Genomic DNA, 24,786 nt, shown 5'->3' on the forward strand with positions numbered 1-24,786 from the left:
GAAGATACCTATTGATCTGGAACAGATTTTAATCGGTTTACTGGGAATTTGGCTGCCTGTTCATTTTACCCACAGTTCCCCTAAGTGTTTCTGTTGCAAAGGTGAATGTTCGCAAGGGAATTTGGTAGTCAATCAAATAAATTTCTACGTTTTCTAGGCACGAGCTTAAACTCACATATCAAGAAAATGAAATCACGAACCTGAACTGTCAGGACACAGCATAGGGCTGCGCTGCACGTTAAGCAACGATTAGTAAAACTTATTCACGATAAATATTTCTATCAACATTCTCCTCAGGGAGCCGGATGGCTCGACCCAATCATCTGCTCGCTAAAGGTTTCGTCCTCAATCGGTAATACAGCTATCTTCGTCGTTGCTCGCTTGTAAATGCGGTCAATTGTTCGTATGTTTACCAGTCGTGTGATGCCGTTTTTACCAGGATGCGTCTCTACTATGTTGGAAGTACATTGTCCTCTTTCAACACAACTAACAAACTATTACGCAGTAAAGTATGATCCTTGAACCACTTGCTCCGTTTCTGTAGACCAGTCAAGTATTCGGCAGACCAACGACGCAAAAACTCTTGCTTTCTCCTCAGAATTTATTGGTATCGGGACAGCGTCGACTCCTTCAGAGCGTCGTAGAATGGCTCTCCTATCGCTGTTAACTCACGTCCTACTAGGAAATGCCCTGGACTCAAGGTTCGATAGTTTTTAGGATCATCGCGAATCGTGCGCGATTTACTTTGAGAATTACCTCTATTTGGTATAATAAGGTACATATTTCCTCATTCGTCCAATACGATTCATTGAGGACCTTGACCAAGTGATTCCTCACGGATTTAACTCCAGCCTCCCAGAGACCTCCTTGATGAGGAGCCCGTGGTAGTATAAATTTCCAAGTGATACCACGAGACTGGTAGAAATCTGACTGCTTACTCTCTATCGTTTGCGATTCGAACAAGCTTCGCAATTCCTTTAACTGACGCTTGATCCACAGAAGAGAGTTAACCTCTGTAACATTTGTTTATTTGTTTATTTGTTAAAAAAAAGTCAACAGATTTTTGGATCCTAATGACTAATAAAAACTACTAGCTAATGTTCTAAAGCGAGATTTCAACACGTTGCGGCTAACGCCAAAGTCAAAACAAGATTCAAAAAGGTTAAAATTGCGTTGTAAGCCAGTTATAGTGCTAAAGGTGCTGTAGTTGGTTCTTCTGTGTGTTATACGTAGAAATGAATTGTTCCGTGTTAAGCGAGGCGGAGCTGAAATGTCGATTCTCTCAAGTATCCAAGAGCAGTCGATCCGAGACGTCAAAACATCTGATATAAAAACAGCTTTGATTACGTCCCGACGTCTTTGCAGAGAGTCCAGGTTGATTAGTCTGCAACGCTGTTCGTAGCTTGGTAGTCTGATCGGGTCGTTCCATGGTAGCCGTCGGAGCGCAAAGCGAATGAACCTCCGCTGTACTGTCTCGATTCGGGTGACGCCGTTTTGATAATACGGGCTCCATACGGGTGCACAGTATTCAAGATTAGAACGAACTAATGCACAGTAGAGTGATTTCAAGCAGTATATATCATTAACCGTTATGTGTTCGACAAAAAAAACACCTTTAAGTGCTCGACAAGGGTACCCGGGTACCCACAAATTGAAACGCTTGTAACTTTGGCAATTTTTGACCGATTCGGACACTTTTACCACCAAAAGATTCAGGAACTTATCCACTTCCAGTGTGGTTATAACAGAGCCGGAAGTGGTTCATCTGGTTCCCGGAAATCCGGCAGTCCGAGGATGTGTTCCGGAATTAAAGCACTTTTTATATTTTTGGATGTAATTATAGTAATATGGGTGTCCAAAGTTCTTCCAATTACTCCGAAAGGTCATTCTTCATTGTTTTAAAACAATTCAATGATATATCCTCGGAATGGCCATTCTGCGACCAGTTCCCGTGGGACCTCCCGTGGCCATAAAACTGTTTGGTTTGCAACACTGGCAATATGGGTGTCTAAATTCATGAAATTACTCCAGAAGGTAATTTTTCATTATTTTGATTCTGTCTGATGATTTTGCCATGGCATGGCCATTCCGGAACATATGCCCGTGGGGCTTCACAGTTGTCCAAAACCAACAATATGTGCGCATTAGAGTTTTGAGTAGGAAAACTTGATTTTAGGTTTATGGAACCTTTGGGAGAGTTTCTTGAAATCAAAAGTTCTATCGTATGGTGAAATTCAAATTTTGAATAATCCCCCTAAAAGTGAAATAAAAAAATTTTTTTTCTTCAGCTTCAATGTAACACATTGATGAGTTCTGCAAAGTTTTAGAGCATATTATTACAAGAAATTTGACTGAAGACCGTAACCTTCTATCTCTTCAGCGAAGATAGAAAAATCCTATTTCTTAGATGTGAATCGTCAAAATCAGTTTTTCTATTTTAGCTTTTTTTGTAGTTATTGTATGACTTTTTCATGATTTATAAAGTTGTACAAATAGCAAAGACACACAACTTTGCCAAATGTAGTATACCTCTATCTTTGCTTGTTTGGGAACTGTAAAACTTTTGATATAAAAAATACCCTAATTTTGATCCCCAATTACGCGACTATGCGCAGACGGATACAAATGAAACTTCCTGACTTTTTGTAGTTTTTTATTTAGTTTCAGATTCATGTAATGTAATTTGTATCTGTTTGCGCATAGTTGAGTAATTCGGGGTCAGAATTAGGGTATTTATTATAACAAAAGTTTTACAGCTCCAAAACAAGCAAAGATAGAGGTATACTACATTCGGCAAAGTTGTGTATCTTTGCTATTTGTACAACTATGTAGAACATGAAAAAGTCATAAAACAACTACAAAAAAAGCTAAAATAGAAAAACTGATTTTGACGATTCACATCTAAGAAATAGGATTTTTCTATCTTCGCAGCAGAGATAGAAGGTTACGGTCTTCAGCAAAATTTCTTGTAATAATATGCTCTAAAACTTTGCAGAACTCATCAATATAACACATTGAAGCTGAAGAAAAATAAATTTTTTATTTCACTTTTAGGGGGATTGTTCAAAATTTGAATTTCACAATACGATAGAACTTTTAATTTCAAGAAACTCTCCCAAAGGTTCCATAAACCTAAAATCAAGTTTTCCTATTCAAAACTCTAATGCGCACATGTTGTTGGTTTTGGACAACTGTGAAGCCCCACGGGCATATGTTCCGGAATGGCCATGCCATGGCAAAATCATCAGACAGAATCAAAATAATGAAAAATTACCTTCTGGAGTAATTTCATGAATTTAGACACCCATATTGCCAGTGTTGCAAACCAAACAGTTTTATGGCCACAGGAAGTCCCACGGGAACTTGTCGCAGATTGGCCATTCCGAGGATATATCATTGTATTGTTTTAAAACAATGAAGAATGGCCTTTCGGAGTAATTGGAAGAACTTTGGACACCCATATTACTATAATTACATCCAAAAATATAAAAAGTGCTTTAATTCCGGAACACATCCTCGGACTGCCGGATTTCCGGGAACCAGATGAACCATTTCCGGCTCTGTTATAACCACACTAGAATTGGATAAGTTCCTGAATCTTTTGGTGGTAAAAGTGTCCGAATCGGTCAAAAATTGCCAAAGTTACAAGCGTTTCAATTTGTGGGTACCCGGGTACCCTTGTCGAGCACTTAAAGGGTAAAAAAATTCGAAGCCCCCCCATTCCACCCCCTTAAGTGCTACATGAAAACTTATTTTATGAAAAGTTGCAATTCAACTAGTTCTTAGATGTCACAGAGTTTCAGTATCCTTGATCAAAGAAAACTTTAGAATTTCGTACTTTGAAAGCTGAAAAGGTACCCGGGTACCCTGTCGAACACATAACGGTTAAAGCTTTTGGCGATACGCATGATGAATCCCAAATTCCTGCAGGCCTTGTCGACAACGAAGGAAACGTGTTGCTTGAAGGTCAATTTGGAGTCGAGTAGTACACCGAGATCTTTGACGCAATCTACACGTCGTAAAGACATGCTTGACAGTCGGTATTCGAAGATTATAGGATTCAGCTTTCTGGAGAACGTAATCACTTCACATTTATCGGGGTTCAATGTTAGACGATTGTTTTTACACCATTCGGCAAATATCGACAGCTGGTCCTGGAGTGCGAGAGTATCCGACGAGTCATTTACTTTTGCGAACAATTTTAAGTCGTCGGCAAACGCAAGCCGAAGACCTTTGAGCGTTATATTGACGTCGTTAAAATAGATAAGGAAAACCAAAGGACCAAGATGGCTACCTTGCGGAATTCCAGAGAAGGCGGTGAAAGCCTTCGAAATGAACCCGTCGATAGATACATTAACGAGACGATTCGACAGATACGATTTAAACCACTGGAGTAGCGGCCCTCCAAAGCCGAGTTTATCCAGTTTAGCGATAGCGATTTGATGATTCAGCTTATCAAAGGCAGCAGAGAGGTCCGTGTACATGTATAATTGTATGTATACATGTATACATTGTATGTAAACATGTATAATTAATCTGTTCTTATCAGCTAGAAGAGAAAGACTCAGAGAGTAATTAGCACGATCGCACGACGATCGATATCGGCAAAATTATATTCACCACTGACCCATCATATCACGTTCAATACCAGGGCAGTGGCAGTTGGAATTCGATCGCGATAGATATCGCACCAAAACAAAATTAGCTCTCCAACATAAAATAGTGTTGCTTAACAAAATTGTTATCTTCTGTACAAGCGTTTGCGGCCAAATATATCTCCATTTGAACATCCGTTGTATTATTAAAACTTGATTTCATAACAAAAATGTCATCTCGAAAAAAAAAACATATAACTGTTTGATCTTAAGGTTTTATAAAAAAAATCTCAGCTTTCCAAAAAAATAAATACTTATGATATTTTCGCGATTACGAAAAAATATTCGAGCTTAAATCCTATGTTTTTTCTAAAAAGTTCAATAAATATCCTTTTTTTTGTAACCACAATCTTTGAAATCACAAAATAAAACTCAGAAAAAAATGGTGAAAGTTTTCAAAAAAAAAATATTTATTTTTTTATCGCCAATCTTGCTTTCGTTAAGTCTCTTTTACTACTTTTACTCTTTTTACAGTATAAACTGTCGTGATCTTTTATTTATTTAAAGAGATTAAAAGACAGTAAAATTGCCGAATTAAAAAAAGTTGTTTTTTTGTTGTTCCCGACAAGAGTCTATTTTTTTAAATATTACCTGCTTCAAAAATTCACCCATGCATCGCAGAACAAAATTTTTGTAGTGAATATGCAAGTAGATTTTTTAAGCAACCTAGGAACGAAATTTTCGTATAATTTTTTACAGCTGTGGACAACTCTAAATAAAAGTAAAAAAAACATGTTCTATGTTTCTCGTACCGAGAAAGGAATTTTGCATCACCTGGAATTTTTTTCCAGGATATTTTTTCTCTAGATTGTTGAGAAAAAAGTAAAATACAAGTTTTTCCAATTAATGTTTTCTGAAAAAGTTCATGAATCCATGAACTATACCCGCGTTCAAACTTTCATAACTTTCCAGATCCCTTCGGTCCAAACTCCAAACCTGCATGATAGTTTTGAAAATTCCCCTCTCCCAAATATCTAAAACTAAAACTTAAGTATATGATTGCTACAGGATACGAGTAAATTTTGTATTATTTTATAATTTTTCTACACTATAAAATTTTGAATATAATTTTAAAATTAAAATCGTGGTGAATGACCCTTTGGGTTAAAACCACTCAAAAAAAAAATTAAAATCTAAAAATATAGTAAGCAAAAAACTATGTGTTATGATTTATGTTTTACTCTAGTGATAATGTTGTCTAATTTTTTGACGTGATAAATGTGTACTTACAGGAATCAAACGAAATTGGACAAACAAGTTCATTAGATCCTCAACTCGAAAGGCAAGTTGAAACGATCCGTAACTTAGTTGATTCATACATGAGGATTGTGACAAAGACAACTAGAGACATGGTGCCCAAGGCTATTATGATGTTGATAATCAATAACTGTAAGGATTTCATTAACGGAGAATTGCTTGCTCATCTGTATGCAACTGGCGATCAGGTATGTCAAATTTACAAAAATCCGTTTTTTTTTTTGGTTTATGCGTGTATAGAGTTTAAGCATTTCAAGCAAATATGAATTTCGAAATCGGCGAAACGGTAGTAACTATATTTCTCTTCGATGTCAAGGTGTTTTATAGCAATCAATGCGCAATACGTAACATATAATTCGACATAATCAATTAGACAAAAGAGTCATTAAATTCAATCTGCTCTTGTAAAAAGATTGAACCCGTACTCTCAGTATGGACAAACTATATCGTTCAGATGGACTGGGCATTGAAACATTTATGCGATAAAACAAAAATACTTATTTAATAAATTTTAGTTTGCGATCAAATTGGATTGAAGAAAGAAGGTGTGATAATAGGCAAAATATTTATGTAGCGGTAGAGAACTAGCTACTAAAAATGCTTATCTGTAGAAATGCGTGTCAATAAACTTTGGCTCGCGATTTGTTATAGCTCTTGCTTGATTTCACGCCAACTCTATGGGCCAACGTCTATGGGGTTGGCAGCAGCCTCTCAGATTTCAATGAAATTTTGTGTGTGTAAAGAGTTGAAGTAAATAAACAACTTTGCATGCTTAGTTTTACGAAAATTGGTCTAGACTACCTTTTAGAAAGGGCTTAATTTTTTTCTTTTATATTATAAAAAATTATTATTACTTTTTATTATAAAAAATTGCCGAATTGCCTTATTATTAAACTCATACTTCAAATTTACTTTTTTGAGATTGTTTATGTTAATTCAGCCCATGCTGGATTATACTCAAAGTATGGATGCGAAAAGGTGTTAAAATAAACACATTTTGAGTCACTTGCTATTAGATGGCCTGGTGTTGCTTATAAGACATTAAGCCAAAACAAATACGCCGGGTACTAGGATTATTATTGGCGGAACCAGAGGTAAGGGCTAAGCCCCACTTAGGAGATTTAGTGCCCTTAGAAAAATTGACCTGGTTTTGTAAATTTAAGAAAAAACTATAGTCAGATTACTTTAGATAATTAAAACTTGAGAGTAAATTTTATTGCATCACAGTTATTGCATTCCATGCATTAATGTACATTTAATTAAAATATGCCGACGAAATATGCCGACGGTTATGGACGATTACCAGCATATTGTTGTTATATTTATTATTCTGTTTATTCGATATAAAAATTAATGATATTTTTCCCAATCGTATAGGCTTCAATGATGGAAGAAAGCCCTGAGGAAGCGCAAAAGCGAGAAGAAATGCTGCGGATGTATCATGCATGTAAAGAAGCACTTCGAATTATAGGTAAATTATAAAATGATGCTAATAGATGGATATTGTAGTTGTTTTTCAATTAGCTGTAAATAGTATGAAGTTTTTTTTAAAATTTTGATGAAAATAGTAAAACTTATTCGTAAGTAAGCATTTGTTTCACACACACTTACAAAAACACCGAATTCGGTAGAATTTTGCCGAAATCTCAACAGCCGGCCGTTCGGTAAAATTTTTAATGTTACCAAACGTTACACACTATGTCTGAAGGGTGCGATTATGCAACTTTCATGTACATAAAATTTTCTTTCACAACGTATTAGTATAGGTCTTCACGATTCAGAATATGCTAATTTTAAAAAAATCCATCGGGAAAAAATTGAAAAACTACAAGGTATACAGCCCTAAAGGTTGTACGAAAGGGTGACGTAGGACTATATCAGATCATCAGATCAAAGACTAATGTAAACCACAGAGAACAGACTACCAGGTAATTGACAAAAAGTGTGTAAAAAGTTTTTATGTAATTTACGAGTAATCCTTCAATAGAGCACCCCTCGAGCAGTAAGTGGCAAACTAAATTTTGAAGTCGCTGCCATCGCTGCTATGTAACTCCAGCACAAAGAAATATGGATAAAGATGCATGGATATTTTTTGATGCATTTGGCAAACTATTGCTGGAGGGCGCCACCGTTAGATTTTACACCGAAAAAATCGATTACTTCCTTCAAGCCTGTTAATCTGTTCTCTGTGTGTAGAATGCATTTCTGGCATATGTATTGTGTATTCAGCACTAAATTGGACTTCCGAAAAAACGGCAAACGATTTTTCTTCCGTACCGTACAATAAACCTAGTATCGGAAGTAGTGCATTGTATAGCACGTCTCATTTGCTAGGTTTAATGTACAGTACGGAAGATAAACCGTTCGCCGTTTTTTCGGAAGTCCAATTTAGTGCTGGCGACATTAAATATGTTTCTAAGAATCTGTGAGTGCCATTGTTTAAGTGAATTTTTCAAAGAAAAGAGCGAAATATTCAGATTCAATTCTTCATTTAATGCAATGGTGGCTTTGAAAATACGTGGACGGGGATTCATAAGTACAACGCCTGCAACCTTGGAGACAAAGAGATTTCTTTTAAAATTCACTTGTGTGCATCATAAAGATTGAAATGGCAATGAATGACCAATTTCTATTTTATTTGCATGAGAGTCCTTCCTCGTACCACAGGGGTGAGCCCATCATAAAATAAATAAATTCAAAATAAATTCATGCCTCCAAAAGACCCCACATATCAATTTTGGTTCCTTTTGCTTGATTAGTTCTCGAGTTATGAGGTAATTTGTATATTATTTGTATGGGGCCCCCCTCCTAAAGAGGGGAGGGGTCTCAATTTACCATACACACAGAAAAATTTCATGGTAAATTCTACCATTTTAGGGGTAAGCTTGACCAGAAAAGTATGGTGGTTTTCAACCGACTGGGAAAACTGGTCTAGACAACATTTTCATGGTTATTTCGACTATAAGCTTGAACAATGGACGCATGGTACGGTTGACCATGCATAGTAGGCATAACTATAATCTGTATACCATAAAATTGTCATCATTACAATGCTTTAGTTATCTTAACCACTTTTTGTATAGTTTTACTGACAAGAAAATAGTCATCTTGGACAAAAAAATAAACGGAACTAGCTGGTTGCAGTGACAATTTTATGGTAAAAATGACCATGTATGGTTGGGACAACTATAATTTAAAACTATACAATTGTCATCATGACAATGGTTTTGTTATCATGACCAGGTTTTGTATGATATTGCTGACAAGAAAATAGTCATCTTAAACACGCAATGAACGGGACGAGTTGGTTTTCGTGACAATTTCGTGGTAAAAATGACGTTATTAACTATTGTTGAAATAACCATGAACGTAGTCATCTCAACTATAAATTTTATAGTTTTTATAATCATTCACGTTATACTTACTCCGAATGAATCAAACGAATCTTTTGCAATAAATGAATGTGGTGCACCTGCAGGTATACTTGCAGAGAAACTTTCAAGTATACTTGCAGATGCACCACATTCAATTATTGCAAAAGATTCATATGATTCTTTCGAAGTAAGCATAATGTGAACGGTAATATATAAATAAATTAGACGGATTTCTCATTATTTCACAATCCAAATAACAAACAATCGGTTATGTCTATACATATATATCGTAGATTACTATAATTTTAACAGGAATTTTACGTACGTTTTTGGTGTGGCTCTGAAGTGTAGGTTTGCTGACTGTGGTTACCTGCATTCCAAGTATAGATTCATCCGCGGCTAAAACCACAATTTGCGATGTTCAGCCAGCAGCAGAGCCGGTCAGATCTGGCATATTTAGCTGGAATATACTGAAGTGAAACCACTGGCTACCTATTAGTTTGAACTGCCTGAACATTAATCGAATGTGGCATAGACTTCACGTTATCCTATTTGGGATGAGAAGCGGTTTTAGACGTGTGCTAAACTAACACATACCAATATTTACCTCAAAGTTGTCGAGCCCGTGTAGCTACTACTCTAAAAATCCTTATCATGATGGCACATCCAATGACGATCATCGGTTATTGGGACTTCGAATAAATTGGAAACATCTCCCGGGGGCATTATGCAGCAGAATCCTGTACGGATGGGAAAATCGATAATCCTGGAAATAGTTTTCTGGACATATGCCGTATTCTTGACTGCAGACAACACGTCTAACTTAAGCCTATCCATGATGCCAATTAACTACAGGATAAGATTCTCCACCGTGCACCATGCATTGAAAATATTGTTATTTCAACTGTTATAAACGGCAAGCAAAGGTGATCTCCGTCAAGTGATTTAACAATTGGTTTCTGATCAATTTCATTAGAACAGGTTGGTACAACCGACATAATTAGCATTTTATATATGTTCGGTTCTAAGGGAAAGTCTGTCATACGGCAATCTAATCATGCCGGCTGTCTTTCGTTGTCTAATGCAGATAAAGAGTGCAATAGGTCTGAAGCAGGCAACAGTAATTCAACTAGCGGAGCATCCATAAAATCAAACTGCAGGAAATCGTTAATTTCCAGCTGAAATATCATTGTGGTCAAATCGGTACGCTAAATTTTTGGAACCAGCATCGGAAGCGTTTTACGTTCCATTCTAGTTTTTGAGATGAAGACTTTTTGCTCAACAAATCCTGGATTAACCACATAATAAATACCATCGACTGTGAGCGATGTTTTCGTTATGTCCGTTCGTAGTGTGTCAGCAACTTGAATAACAGACGACTGAAATGAACAAAATTGAATAAACATTGAAATACGACAAAAATTAAATACTCACTTCGTTCGTTCGTTGGATATGCCGTAGTTTCGGGGTAGTTTAACCGTTATGTGTGCGACAAAAAAAACACCTTTAGCAGGGCGACAAGGGTACCCGGGTACCCAAAATTGATATTGTTATAACATCAACAATTTTAAACCGATTTCGACGAAATAGGTGTCATTTGAATCGTTTATTTATCTAGTTTTGAATCATTTGGCCATTTGGCCACTAAAAGACATACGGAGCCCGAAAATCCGGAATTCCGACAGAGTGTCCGCTGTGAGGAAGAGAAATGATTGTATTGCAGCAAAATCAGTCATGCGGATATAAAAACTAAAGATTCGTACAATGTACTATTTCATATAATGAGATGAATCAGGTTGGCCATTCCGAAGTAGGTACCTGTGGGGTCATGGGTGGCCAGTCCAGGATTGGAGGTAAAACCTAGCAATATGGGTATCAAAGTTCTTGGAATTAGTTCGGTAGGTGATATTTTTTACATTTCGATGTATTTTGATTGGTTATTTCGAAAATGGTTTCTACGGGGTCACAGATGATACCGCAGGATTCAAGATAATGCTTAGCATTATCAGAACCGTTCAAAACGTAGAACCATCCGTTATACATTTGGAACCAGTTCCGAAATTATTAATCAGTACTAAACTGGCCATATCCGTTCAAAACATCTAAAAGATCCGCTAAACCAATTCTAATATTGGATTAGGCACCCAACTGGCCATCTGTAATCCTACAGGGACCCAATTCTGGAATGGCCAATGCGATCTAAAGTCACCAATTTATATAATAAGATGAAAAAAGGGTCCACAATGTCAAGTTCAAAACTAATAGCTTTACTGAAGGCTGATATTCTTTCAAAACAAGCGGCTTTCCACGTTTTACCGGACGTTGCTCCGGAATTACCGATTCCCGGGAACTATATGTCATTTGATGGCCAAATGCTTTATCTAATCAAAACTAGATAAATGTACGAATCAAATGCCACTGGTTTCAGCCAAATCGGTTCAAGATACCCAAAGTTATGAGCATTGCAAATCATGGGTACCCGGGTACCCTTGTCGCCCTCCTACGTAATAAAAAAAATCAAGTGACTCTCATTGCTAAACCCCTTTATGGATATGCACCAAAAAAACCTCAATTACTTAAGATCAACGAGTTTTACGATGTTGCAAAATTTCAATGACGTATGTTTTAAATTGAATGAGTTATAACTATTTTAAAACTGAAAAGGTACCCGGGTACCCTGTCGCACACATAACGGTTAAAGGCCGGCCGAAATCTTCCGATCAAGTAAGACGTCATAACTGCTGGTAGAAGTAGATTTTACGATTGAAATATTTCAAAGTCTCGGAGTTGCTAATTGTGACTCTGATCGGTTTTAGAAGTCTATTGTGCTCCAGTGTCTGCTGACGGAAATAGTTTGACGATGGTCTAGCTCAGTGGTGGCCACGGTACAAGCATATTGCGGGCTAAATCAGATCTCCCCAATAGATCCGCGGCCCTAAATGACTTCTGACATTAATAAATTCAACCTATAGTGTCCGTCCGCCATCTATCAAACCAGTTCGCGGGCCGCAAAGGCCAAATTCAAGAGCCGCAGTTTGGCCATCACTGGTCTAGCTGGTGTTACATAGGATGTCATTTTGAATTATTCGACTGAAGGTATCGAAAGTGTAATCCTCAATTCCCGACACGAATCAGCCATCGTTGGCAGTTCCAGAACCTGCTTTTTGTTTGTACGTGTGGCAGGATGTTCGAACTGGTTTGTCTGATCATCTGGATGCTACGCTTGTTCCGCACCTGCCACTCTACCGGTCAGGAAAAATATGTACTAACTTTTGATTCCTGTCGGTCTACTATATTGCCGCTTTCCTCTGTCGAAACGTATTTACTTCTGTTTTTTTTGCTGAAATATCCAGTAAAACACTGTACCTGGAAAACAACATATTAGCCTCAACCGTTTGAAACAGTCCTAATCGAGTTCATTGCTGGTCCTAAAAAGAGTTATTATGGTGTATTTGAAGATAATAAAAGATGATTTTTCTATTTCTTTACCTAAAGCACAAATGGTGCTTCCTGTAGTCCGTACGGTATGGAGTTATGATGACGGCGATTAAAACTTTGGATTGATTCTTTTTTTTTTCACTGGCCTAATAAAATAAAAAGTTTCACTGGCCTGTGGATTCCGATATAAAACATCTGTTGGTGAGCAAACCGTGATCATTGTATTGTATTTACGACGAATCAAGAAGATCTATGACGTGGATCTTGGACCCGGCAACAATACCGTTCGCACAATAGAGGCTAAATGTTGTGATTGCTGGATGGTGTTGGCTCATTCCTAGTTTTTGTAAAGAGCTGCAATCCGGTTATGTTCGATATTTCGGAAGCAAGTAACAGATGCAAATTTTCTTAAAAATATGTTGCGGAAAATATAAAGAAAAAGAAAATATTGTACCCAACAAATATTTTTGTTATATAACAACTTATCAGGCGTTTGCTACTCGGTATTAGCTATACAATGGTTTTAATAAGGTATACTATTAAACAAAAATGTTTGTTGGGTATACAGAAAAATGAATTTTGTCTGTTCTGCATGTGCCTTATAGACTAGGAAACTACTAAACCGATCGGAGTGAAAATTTGTATGCGGTTTTTAGGGCCAGGGAAGGTTCTTATTGTACTAGCTAGTGCTGCTAATGAAAATACGTCTGTGCCGCCCAGTTGTAAAGTTTGTACTTCCCAGTATGTATATTAAATAGCATATCCAAGAATCTATGTTTACTAGATCAACGGATAATAGAGTTTATAAATATTTTACTATACTACACAGGGTGGCTCCCATACAAATAAAACCCAAATTTTACATATCTCGAGAACCAATCAAGCAAATTGAACCAAATTTTGGATGAGGTGGGGTTTTCCCTTCTCTGGAAGGGGTTGTACTCACACAAATAAAGCGGATATTTTTGCAAAACTCAAAAACTAATTGAACTCGAGAAAAATTCTTCCATAAACATTAGTCAATATCAAGATCACTAAAAACTGCTTATATACACTAGATGATTCAGGGCGAGACGGCCGCAGGTCGCGAGTACTGCCGGCGGAAGCGCTGACCACTACGGGGGGGGGGGGGGGCAGCCCCAGAGAAAACACCTCTGTCTAGGTTTATTTGTTTTCCTAGGTCTACTGCCCTCTATTACTTTCCTTCAGTTGGGTCCGAACGAGCGACGGCGGGTAAGTGAGGATCGCACCCGCGAAATAGTACTTTTCGCTAAAAGGGTTTTCGCGAAATGGTATTCCGCTAACACTATATTCCGCATTATGGTCAACTGAGAATTAGTTTTCCGCGAAAATTCGGCGAAATGTTATATAATCACGGTGAATATTTAAATACTATTAGCTTTATTTTATCTGCCGTAATAATAATGGTGGGAGCAGCCACGTAGCCAGGAGGGCCTGGCGGCCTTGGCCCATCCCCCGAAATATTTTGGCTCACATTTTTATCGCGGCACTGCAAGAGATCTGTCGCAAAGGCGAGAAGGTGTGGAGGATCCGTGGCGGTAAAGCCAAATTTTTCCAGAGCGGTGGAGCGATCGACGAGCTGGGAACGGGCTTCGTAGTATTGGGACAAATGCAGGATCACGTAATGGACTGGAAAGCGATCAACGAGAGGATGTGTGTGTTGAGGATAAAAGGCCGTTTCTTCAACTACACCATCATAAACGAGCATTGTCCATACGAAGGTAGACCCGACGACGAGAAGGAAGCGTTCTATGTGCAGCTGCAGGCAACGTACGACAGCTGCACACGACAGGACATCAAGATCGTCATCGGCGATATGAACGCCCAGGTCGGCAGGGAAGCAATGTATAGACCGGTGATCGGGTCCCATAGCCTGCACACCGATACGAACGACAACGGCCAGCGATGCATGATCACCAGCGATGGTGATCAGAAGCACTTTCTTTTCCCACAAAGATATCCAAAAAGCCACCTGGAGATCACCTGACCAATGAACTTCGAACCAAATCGACCATATTCACATCGAGGGCCGGTTTTTCTCGAATATCACCAACGTACACTCCCTACGGGGTACGGATACCGACTCGGACAATTACCTAATAGCAGTACACGTGCGCTTAAAGCTAGATGCTTCGACCCTCGAAAACGGGTGGAGTATGATACGCTCGGTCGTCAACGGGGTCGCAACCTCGGCGCTAGGAGTGGAAACCTCGAGCGGAACCAAAAAAGTGGTCTCTAGGAAACTCCGGTAATATACGTGGGAAAGGCGAGACCACACGAAGCCAGCTCCCCCTCGATCCAAAGTGTGTTCGGCTACTGGTAGTAAGAAAACTACGGCCTCCATGAGGCCAAACCTCCGGTAATTCCGTCTCTCCTAAATGCCAGTGAGCGGAAAAATCACAAAAATACAGTGCAGATAAACCTTCCACTTGCGAAAGCTGTTTCGGGCGTAATTTTCAGGAGGTTTATCGAACACGGTGTGGACCTGGCCCTGGGGTGACATTGCGATTCTCGTTTCGAGTGATTTTGGTTCGTTTCGACCACGTTAAACGAATGGGCGAAACGAACTAAAATCACTCGAAACGAAAATCGCAATACCACCCCTGATTCAAGAGCCCTGGGTCTACAAAGGAAGAATACAAGGTATTCAAACAAGAACATGTAAGTTCTTCTATGATGACAAATATGATCCTCCGAGAGCTGCTGTCTTGGCCAACGCAAACATTAATTGTTTGCCCATTACAGAGTTCATCAAACGAGACATAGTGGCGATCAGAGTTGAGGTATCAATCGCCAAGGGAAATCCGATATTATCGCAGCATCGCCCCATTTTCCTGGAGACGTTCCTAAGGTTGCAACTCAAGAGGTTGCGGCGTTCGTCAAATTCTGCATAGAAGTCAACAAAGACTGTATTATCGGCTGCGATGCCAACGCTATCGCATTTTGTGGGGAAGCACCGACCAGGGGTGTGAAATTGTCAAAATTTTGCGGACTAAACATCCATGAATAGCGACAATTTGGAACCAGCCAGCGTATCGAAAATAACAGCTAATAATAGTTAAATTATAACTAAAAGGCTACGTTTAACTGCTTTCTAATTAATTTCAGTTGTTTTAAAACAAATCAACCTTTAAGTAGGTCCCAGCACCAAAGGTATTAAAACCAATGAGTGGGACATGGACAATGTATGTGATTTGACAGCCACACCACCTCGCTGGCACCGACATCAACAATCGAGATGAGTGCCTTTTAGAATTTCTCTCGTTAAACAATATCGACATTGCTAATAAAAACAATGAACCTACATTCATGAATGCTATGAGGCAGGAAGTCTTGGACCTGATCTTGTGAGAAGCTAAGAGGCAAAAGGTTTCGAATTTGTGGGTTTTGCTGATGATTTGGTCATCATGGTTCTTCGAAAATTCGACGACGTGATATCGGATAGAATGCGGAATTCAATCGGATAGAATACGAATTCAATTTTAAGCAGCTTATCATTTATTTAGATAAATCACTAATAATATAAATCCAAAAATAACCAAAATAAATAAAACGAAACAAAATAAAAGTTATATCAGACAAAAAGTGAAATGTCGGAAAACTACCCTTTTGCCGCATTAACTGTTTTGTGGATAAAATATATGCCGGGCCAGCTAAAAACTTATTTAATAACAACAATAAATAAACTCAAAAATATAGATATATGGACAAACATAGAGTGCCACACAAGTCTTTTTCAGTCTAACCCATCTTGCCCCTATTGAACTGGTAGAACAAAATACATGTTTATTTAAAACTTTGTAGTATATAACAAACTAGCTGACCCGACAAACTTCCCCCATTGCTTAGCCTGATAAAATAAAGCGGATAGCATTTAGATATTCGCCATCATTGCAAACCATTTAGCCGAATACCATTTTGCGGAACACCAATTCTCGGTTGACTATAACGCGGAATATAGAGTTTCGCAAAATACTATTTCGCGAAAAACCTTACGCGGGATGTACCATTTCACGGAAAATCTTTTCGTAGAAAGTACCATTTCGCAGGGGTGACCCAACTGAAGGAAAGTAATAGAGGTCAGTAGATCTAGGAAAATAAATAAACCTAGATAGAGGTAATCTCTACGGGGGGCTGCCACTCACAGTGGCCGGCGCTTCCGACTGCAGGTCGCCGGCAACACTCGCGGCGTGTGGCCGTCGCACGCTGAATTATCTAATGTTACTATTGATAGTTTTTGGTGGTTAATCAATAACAAGATTAATGTTTTATGAAAGAATCTAAAATTGCTCGAATTCGATTAGTTTTTGAGTTACGCAAAAATTTCTGTTTTATTTGTATGAGAGTCCTTATCCCCCTACCACAGGGGTGAGGGGTCTCAAACCATCATTAAAAGAATGCTGGCTCCAAAACCCCCCCACATGCCAAATTTGGTTCCATTTGCTTGATTACTTCTCGAGTTATAAGGAAATTTGTATTTCATTTGCATGGGAGCCCCCCCCCCCCCTCCTAAAAACCGAGAGGGGTCCAATTTCATCATAGAAAAAATTCATACCTCCAAAAACACCCACATGCCAAATATGGTTCCATTTGATTAACTAGTTCTCGAGTTATAAGGAAATTTGTATTTCATTTGTATAGGAGCCCCCTCTCCTGAAGCGGGGAAAGATTTCAATTCATCATAAAAAACATTCTTGTCTCCAAAAACACCCATATGTCATATTTTGTTCCACTTGCTTGATTAGTTCACGAGTTACGAGGAAATTTGTGTTTCATTGGTATGGGAGCGGCACTAAAAGCCTTTAAAGTTTTTAAGTGCTCCTCAAAAATTGTCTGGGATTGCAATTGCTTCTTACGGCAACTAAGCCAAGTGAACTCGGTAAAATTGTACTAGGTTCCTGGTCATTGCGCTATAGAGTGGAATGAACTTGCAGACGAACCAGCCAGATGTGGATCTAACCCTCCATTCACGGTTCCAAATCCATTTCGCTGCATCCCTGACTGTGTGCTGAAAAGTGAGCTGACACAACGGGAGAGCCGAACAGGCATGGCCAATTGGATGGCCGTACAATCCCTCAAACAATCAAAAAAATTATAACGCCGTGTATTAGGGTTACTCAAAAGTTGACATCAAGAAATCTCAGCACGCTTACCGGTCTTGTGACAGGACATTGTGCGAGTAAATACCATCTTCGGAATCTCGGTTTCGTACAAGATAACATTTGTCGCTTGTGTAATGCCGAGCGTGATACCTCGGAACACTTGCTCTGCAATTGTGGAGCACTAATAGGACGTAGAGTGCAGTATCCCAAAAATGGTCTACCAGAGCCAAGGGAGATCTGCTTTGCGTCGCCGATCAAGGTAACAACGTTCAAAAACCAAGTCATCCCTGATTGGTACCTGTCTCGCTCCAGCTACGAGCCTATTACTTACTTAACAAGTGATAGGTAAGCTTGAAGCGTACAGTAAAAGAAATAAACGGGGCATAGCACAATAGTTCAAAATAATGGACGCAGTGGTAAGAGTACTCAACAGAAGAGGGAGTTTCATTAAGCAATTCTTGATAGTTATTCAAGATCAGTGTTATCGCTCAGAAGTACGAAAAATCGAGCAGATATAGTATAATGGGGACATGGCAATCGTTCGCATTATTCCAATTTTTCTCGGTGACGGTAATTGCGGCTTTTAAAAGTAGAGAGTGTTGGTTATTGGGTTATTAGGTTAGGTTACATGCTATACATGAAACTAAAACTGGCGGTTGCTGAAGGACTCAACAAACCACCTACTCATGGAAGAGAAATTAATGTATCTAAAGTAATTGCTCAGTAAGTGAGTAATTTTTATAAAAGAGAATTTGAATTCAAAGCATATTAATAGCTAATACAATAAAAACATTAAATGCATACCTGTCTGCAAGATTCTTGTGTTTCGCAACTTTTGATGCAATTTGCAATCTATGTTCAGTAATGATTCTCTGCTCAATCGCTTGCGATAGTGCTTTTCCACTCGCGCCTCCACATATTGCGATCTCTCTAAGGCCTAACTCAAGAGCATGTTTGTCGCTTAAGGATTACTCGATCTGTATAAAACATTTCAATTAAATTATGACTATTAAATTTTCAACCGTTACTCACCAGGTCATTGACTAATTCACAAGGGTATATTTTACGCTCAAGGATTGCAATTGGCAATCGTAAAGCCATAGCTTAGCCAGTACATTTCCTAAAAAAGTTATTTATCACAATTTGCTCCTAGTAGTTTGCGTCTCATGTGTAGTAATCCAAATATACCTGACGAATATTAAAGAAAAGATAATACCAATAATTCATACAATCAAAAAATATCGAATACTACCTATAGATGATGGTCTGCATGCAGATAGGATATATAAATTGCCTTTATTACAGTTCCAAATATACGTTTCCAACAGTCTATCCCGCAGCTCCCTCGCCGCAGTCAAGTTAAATGGAAATATTTGGACATCATTTCACGTTTTATCCAAAAACACTTCACGGACACGTCTAAACCACCGATTGAACTGTTTAGAGCGGAAGTCCAGCACCATCCGCAATTAAAAAAATAAAACAGACAAGCTATAAATAACACCGATTACACCATAACAGTTTAGCAGTTTGTTTTTGTTAGTACACTACACAGTAAAATAATTCAACCTGTTTTCACGTACACAGAAAATAATTTAATGCAATTTGTCACTTAAAGATTAGATTTTTTTTATTATTTGTTTTGCACTAACAAACTGTTCATAATATCAAAAAAAAATTTAATAAAAACAAAAAAACTCACAACTAAGCACATCACTCGTGACTCAAATTTTTCGTAATGGCGGTGCGGTTTCAAATGACAGAAAGAAAAAGGGCAAAATAAACATAAAATTGTCATCAAGAAACGCGTTTCCATAGTCGGTTGAAAAGCACTAAACTTATACTGTTACGATAACCCATAAAAATGTTAAAACTACCATGATATTCTTACAGTTAGTAAGTTACCAATTTTATGGTCCTGTTGACAATTCAATATTGTTATATCAAGCTGCAAAAATATTGTCATTAGAAGTATAAGAGAAAAGTCAATTTAACCACGGAAATAGTCAGCGATTTGCTTGTTGTCATAGTAGTTTTAACCACGAAACTTCTCAAGTTGACAATAATCATGGTAAGCACTACAATATTGCAATATAGTTAAGATGACCATGCATACATGTTTCGCATTACCATGGTTTTTTTCTCAGTGTAGGAAAAATTCCTGCCTTCTAAAACCCCTACGTTCCAAACATAACTCGTTAAGGCTTTATTAGTTCTCGAGTTATGAGGAAATTTGTATATTATTTATATGGGAGCCCCCCCCCCTCCTTAAGAGGGGAGGGGTTTCAATTTACCATAGAAAAAATTCTTGCCTTCTGAAACCCCTACATTCCAAATTAGGTTCCATTTGCTTTATTAGTTCTCGAGTTGTGAGGAAATTTGTGTTTCATTTGTATACGAGCCCCCTCTTACGCCCTCCTTAAAATTGCTCTCTTACCCCTATAAAATTGCTGGTCATTTTATCTATCCAACGACATATAAATTGTTCAGTTTCGTTCAGTAGTTTAGTAGTTATTAGCATTGGAAATCTTTCATTCAAATATTACACTTCTATTTTCGTTTTCACAAAGTGCTACCCAGTTCCAGTATAGTAAACAAAGACGTAGTCCTACGTCAAAACAGTCAATTTAAATATTTTAGCTGTGATCCATCGGGTACAGAGTGACGCGCTTAGAAATTCCATGATCAAAAGTGCTCATTTTTTTCAAACTTTGTGTATTTATCCTACAGGTCTTTCTGAAAGACCTGTAGTTTTCGTTTGACGCAGGGTACACACTCTTGAGATGGGGCGTGTGGAGCACTTAGGGTGATACCAGAAATCATCATTTGTGCCAGGACACCTTTTTTAGATACTTAACTTTTGAATCGCTCAACCGATTCCAACAATTTTGATAGTAGTCGAAAGGTACATTAATGAATATCTAATAAGAACGTTGCATTATAATCTATATGTACTAGTTTTTATGAATAATATTGGTTTGAAACCCAAACCATCCAAACCATGGCAAAATTACAAAAACATTGAAAATGTTTATCATGCAGTGACAACAAAAGAGATCCCAGCTTTCATATTTTTTGAAAGCTTAAAATTTTGTACAAAATTTGATTGTTTGTTTTGGAGATACAATTTTTAAAAAAATAGTTACGATTATTTTTGATACCACCCTAACCACTGGCCTCCCTAAGCACTAAATAAAAAAAATACGTATCTAGCATTTTCAAAGATGGAATAAGTTTACAAAGTTTAAAACAAAATCGGAGCACTTTTTATGATGGAATTGCTAAGTAGGTACGCCTGTGCCCGATTGATCAAAATCAGGATATTGGACTGTCCAAACCTCAATTTCTTCTGCCCTGTTTCTATTCAAACGATTGAATTTACTCAAATTCGTTTATTTAACGAGGATCTGGAGTCATTTGACATCATATCAAGAAGAACATATCGAAATCAGACAATAAAATATAGAATGAGTGTTAATTGTGGGTTATGGACAATGGGTGTATGTACTGATAAGGGGTCTTTGAATATTGAAGTTTTTGTGCTTGGTTAATTGAAAATGACTAAAAGCTAAGAATTACACTTTTAACAACTTGAAACAGTAGAGTGGCTGGTGAGCGAGGGACCAGTTTTCAAACAAGTTGATTTTTAGCAAATCTTAACATCTTTGTCATGTAATATTTGCTAAATTTGCTATGAAATAAAAGACAGCATAGTTTTGTAAAGAAGAACGACAGAGCATTCAAATTAAGTGAAAATAATGCTAGCGGCCACCTTAGATCTTAGATAAAATCGGTTAATGTGACTGAAAAGTCGATTTCATGGTAAAATCTAATATGACGACAAATCCAAGAGGGCCGCAAAATATGTTTCACTTAATTTGAAAGCCTCATTCTTCCTTTTTACAAAACCATGTCTTTTGTTATTTGTTTATATAGCAAATTTAGGGAATATCACACGATAAAATTGTTAAAGTTTGCGAAAAATCAACACTTTTTAATACTGTCTGGCCATTTGGCGAACGAGAGGTTAATTGTTTCGAGTTATTTAAAGTGTAATTCTCCATACTTAACAATTTTCATTCACTCAAGCAAAAAAAATTAAATATTTAAAGATCTTGTGTCACTAGAGAGATTCAAAGTTAAGTATTCAAAAAAAGGTATCATGACTCTGCTGAGTTTTGAGTTTTGTCACCCCAAATCAAGAGGGGCAAGACACTGTTGCAAATATATTACTTTTCCCCATGGAAATATTTTTTCAACCTTAATATATTTACCGTTCCCACCCTAATATAACCTAAAGCCCTATAAAGATATACATTTATAGGGCTTTAATAGGGCCTAATATATTAATATATGATAATATTATAAAGTGTCTTACCCCTCGGGGTCACGCTAAGCGTTAAATTAAAAATACGAGTCTAAATTTGTCATAAAGAAAACAAATTTACAAAGTTTGAACAAAATCGGAGCAATTTGATCATGGAATTGCTATGCGCGTACAGCTGTACCCGGTTGATTACAGCTGAAATACTTGAATTGACTTTTTTCAATTTTTTCCCGATGGATTTTTTTAAAAATTAGCATATTTTGAATCATGATGAGCTGTACTCACACGCTGTGAAAGAAAATTTTATGTACATGAAAGTTGCATAATCGCACCCTTCAGACATAGCGTGTGTTAGTGCATAGTAAATTTTACACCATATTGTTTGCCTTATTTCAAATATTTTTTTTCTCGATAACGCGAAAGGCCAATCGAACCGGGTTTTTGCATTCAATACATTGCATTTTATACTAATGTTTACAATTTTTTTCATATGGCAACCTCTTCCCCTTTCCCCTACGGCTCTTTTAAGATAGTCATTCAAAAAAACCATTACTTGCGGTACCATGGATTGGCGTTGGGGGGCTTATCCGAATTGAAAAACGACATGCAAGTACATTAAATTATCTCGTGTTTGACCCATCCTTTTTTTAAAACTCAAACGCATAACAAAATGGCGGATATTCAAACATAAAAGTAAGGTTTTTAGTCGAAAAAATTGACTTCAAACATTTCTAAAAAATACAAAAATTGCAATATCGAAAAAAGGATGGGTCAAACACTAGACAATTTTGTTGGCTTTAAAACAAAACAAATTATGAGAATTGCTTGAGCCGTTCTTGAGATATTTATGGTACCAATTTTCAAAAACTGGTTTCGAGAAAAACAGCGTTGAAGTTTTTATTCGCTGTGTAATCGCTCCAGACATGCGCGGTACAAATAGCTGTAACTTTGTCAATTTTTGGAATTCATCTAAATGACTTCAAACACATATTGTCAAAATGTTAATCTTTCTAAATAATGAATAAAAAATTTTGGTTTTTTTAATTGAAAAAGTACTATGCCCCCTTAGAAATCCGTAAACGTCGATATGCACCATCGACTTTTTTACCGAACATTCGGCAGTTGAAATTTTGGTAAATTTTACCGAATTTTTTAAGAGTGTAGTCTTCAAACGGTTTGTTTGTCGAATTCAGAATGGGAATTAGCTGCCTCTGGAATTTTTTGTTTAATAGTTTTTAAATATGTAAAAGTAAGATTTTTCTCGTTTAGTCATATTTGAGATGGTCAAACATGATAATGATATATGATAGGGTGAATCATATATTTTGGACAGGTTACGTACAGTATGACACTTATATTAATAACATGTGTCGTTGATTCTTCTCGGTGAAAAAAAGACTCTTTTCCTTTTCTGCGTAACGTTTCAGGCTAGTACGCTTCACCTATCGTCAGACGCATTTCAAATTTAATTATTTTCTTCCCAACATCACTGACGCTGAGAGCCACTTGCACGTTGAAGAATGATCATCGCCTGCTTGTCGTTTTCATACTCATTTCATATATATTCGTACAAAAATCATTTTATGCTTGCAACGGCATATACAATTAATACAATCAAATTAAGACCATGTGTGTGTGGCATCATGACTTAAGACTTACTTGACGTAGTTTCTTTTTCTTATTGTGCCTCGTTAGGTGAGATCGTACCAGAGTTTGAGTTATGGTCGTTGATAATAAATAAATTGTGAAACGGTGCAATAAGCGGCGCTATTTTTCGTGACCTCAATCATCGCGGCATAAAAAGAGGATTTGTATACTACACAGTAAAAAGATTTGTTGAGATGGGATCTGTTGAAACCCGTAATAAAAACGGAAAGATATCGAAGCGTTAGAATTGCAAAGATCAAAAAGGTTGTTCGAGCACAAATTCGTTGCAGCTGCGCCCGGCCAGTTCAACTGAATATCAAAAGGAAATCTCTTCGTCGAATTTTGAATGGATCTGGATATGAAAGAGTTTAAAAAACGTAAAATCCATGGATTAAGGGAAGCAACAAAATAAAATCGACAGGAAAGATGAAAACTGCTTCTCTGTCGGCACGATGTTCCAGAAGTGATCTATTCTGATGAGAAGTTGTTTTTTCTTCAAACACCGCATCATGCTCAAAATAATCGGTTGTGGTCGATTTCGATAATCGACGTTCTAATGCACAAACGGAATGTACCACGATACCTAAATTCATCAGCAGTCAAAATTTGTATATGGCGGTACATGCAGCAGAAGCTCAAGGATTATAAAAATCATAATTTGGATGACTTTAAGATTTGGTTATCAACAAGATATGGGATGATATTCCGATGAAAGTAGTACGTGCCGCATGTAACGACTTTAAAAAGTGTTCCAATTATTACTCGGTATTTAACATATAAAATCCTGGTCTAATGATCCAAAACGACTAGGACAACTCTAAGTCTCAAGCTTATATAAATTTTCAAGGTGAATTACTTTGCAATTGTTGATATTTTTTCGAAACCAAAACTTGTCGCTGCTTGCTGTTAATTTTCAACGTGGATCAAGAAGAGTCGCAGTAAACCGACTCAACTGTAATTTGTTA

The 24,786-nt window shown here is 37.4% G+C and overlaps 1 protein-coding gene across 3 annotated transcripts in view; it reads left to right on the plus strand.

The window, feature by feature from the left end:
- Positions 1-24,786, plus strand: part of LOC128743795 (dynamin) — a 115,130-nt gene that overhangs the window by 46,404 nt on the left and 43,940 nt on the right. For all 3 annotated transcript variants that reach the window (XM_053840460.1, XM_053840461.1, XM_053840462.1), the window contains 2 exons: positions 5,888-6,100; positions 7,290-7,383. In XM_053840460.1, coding sequence (XP_053696435.1) covers positions 5,888-6,100; positions 7,290-7,383 — 307 coding nt within the window. The remainder of the gene's footprint in view (positions 1-5,887; positions 6,101-7,289; positions 7,384-24,786) is intronic.

This window comes from Sabethes cyaneus, chromosome 3 (assembly GCF_943734655.1).
Source record: "Sabethes cyaneus chromosome 3, idSabCyanKW18_F2, whole genome shotgun sequence".
Lineage (NCBI taxonomy): Eukaryota > Metazoa > Arthropoda > Insecta > Diptera > Culicidae > Sabethes > Sabethes cyaneus.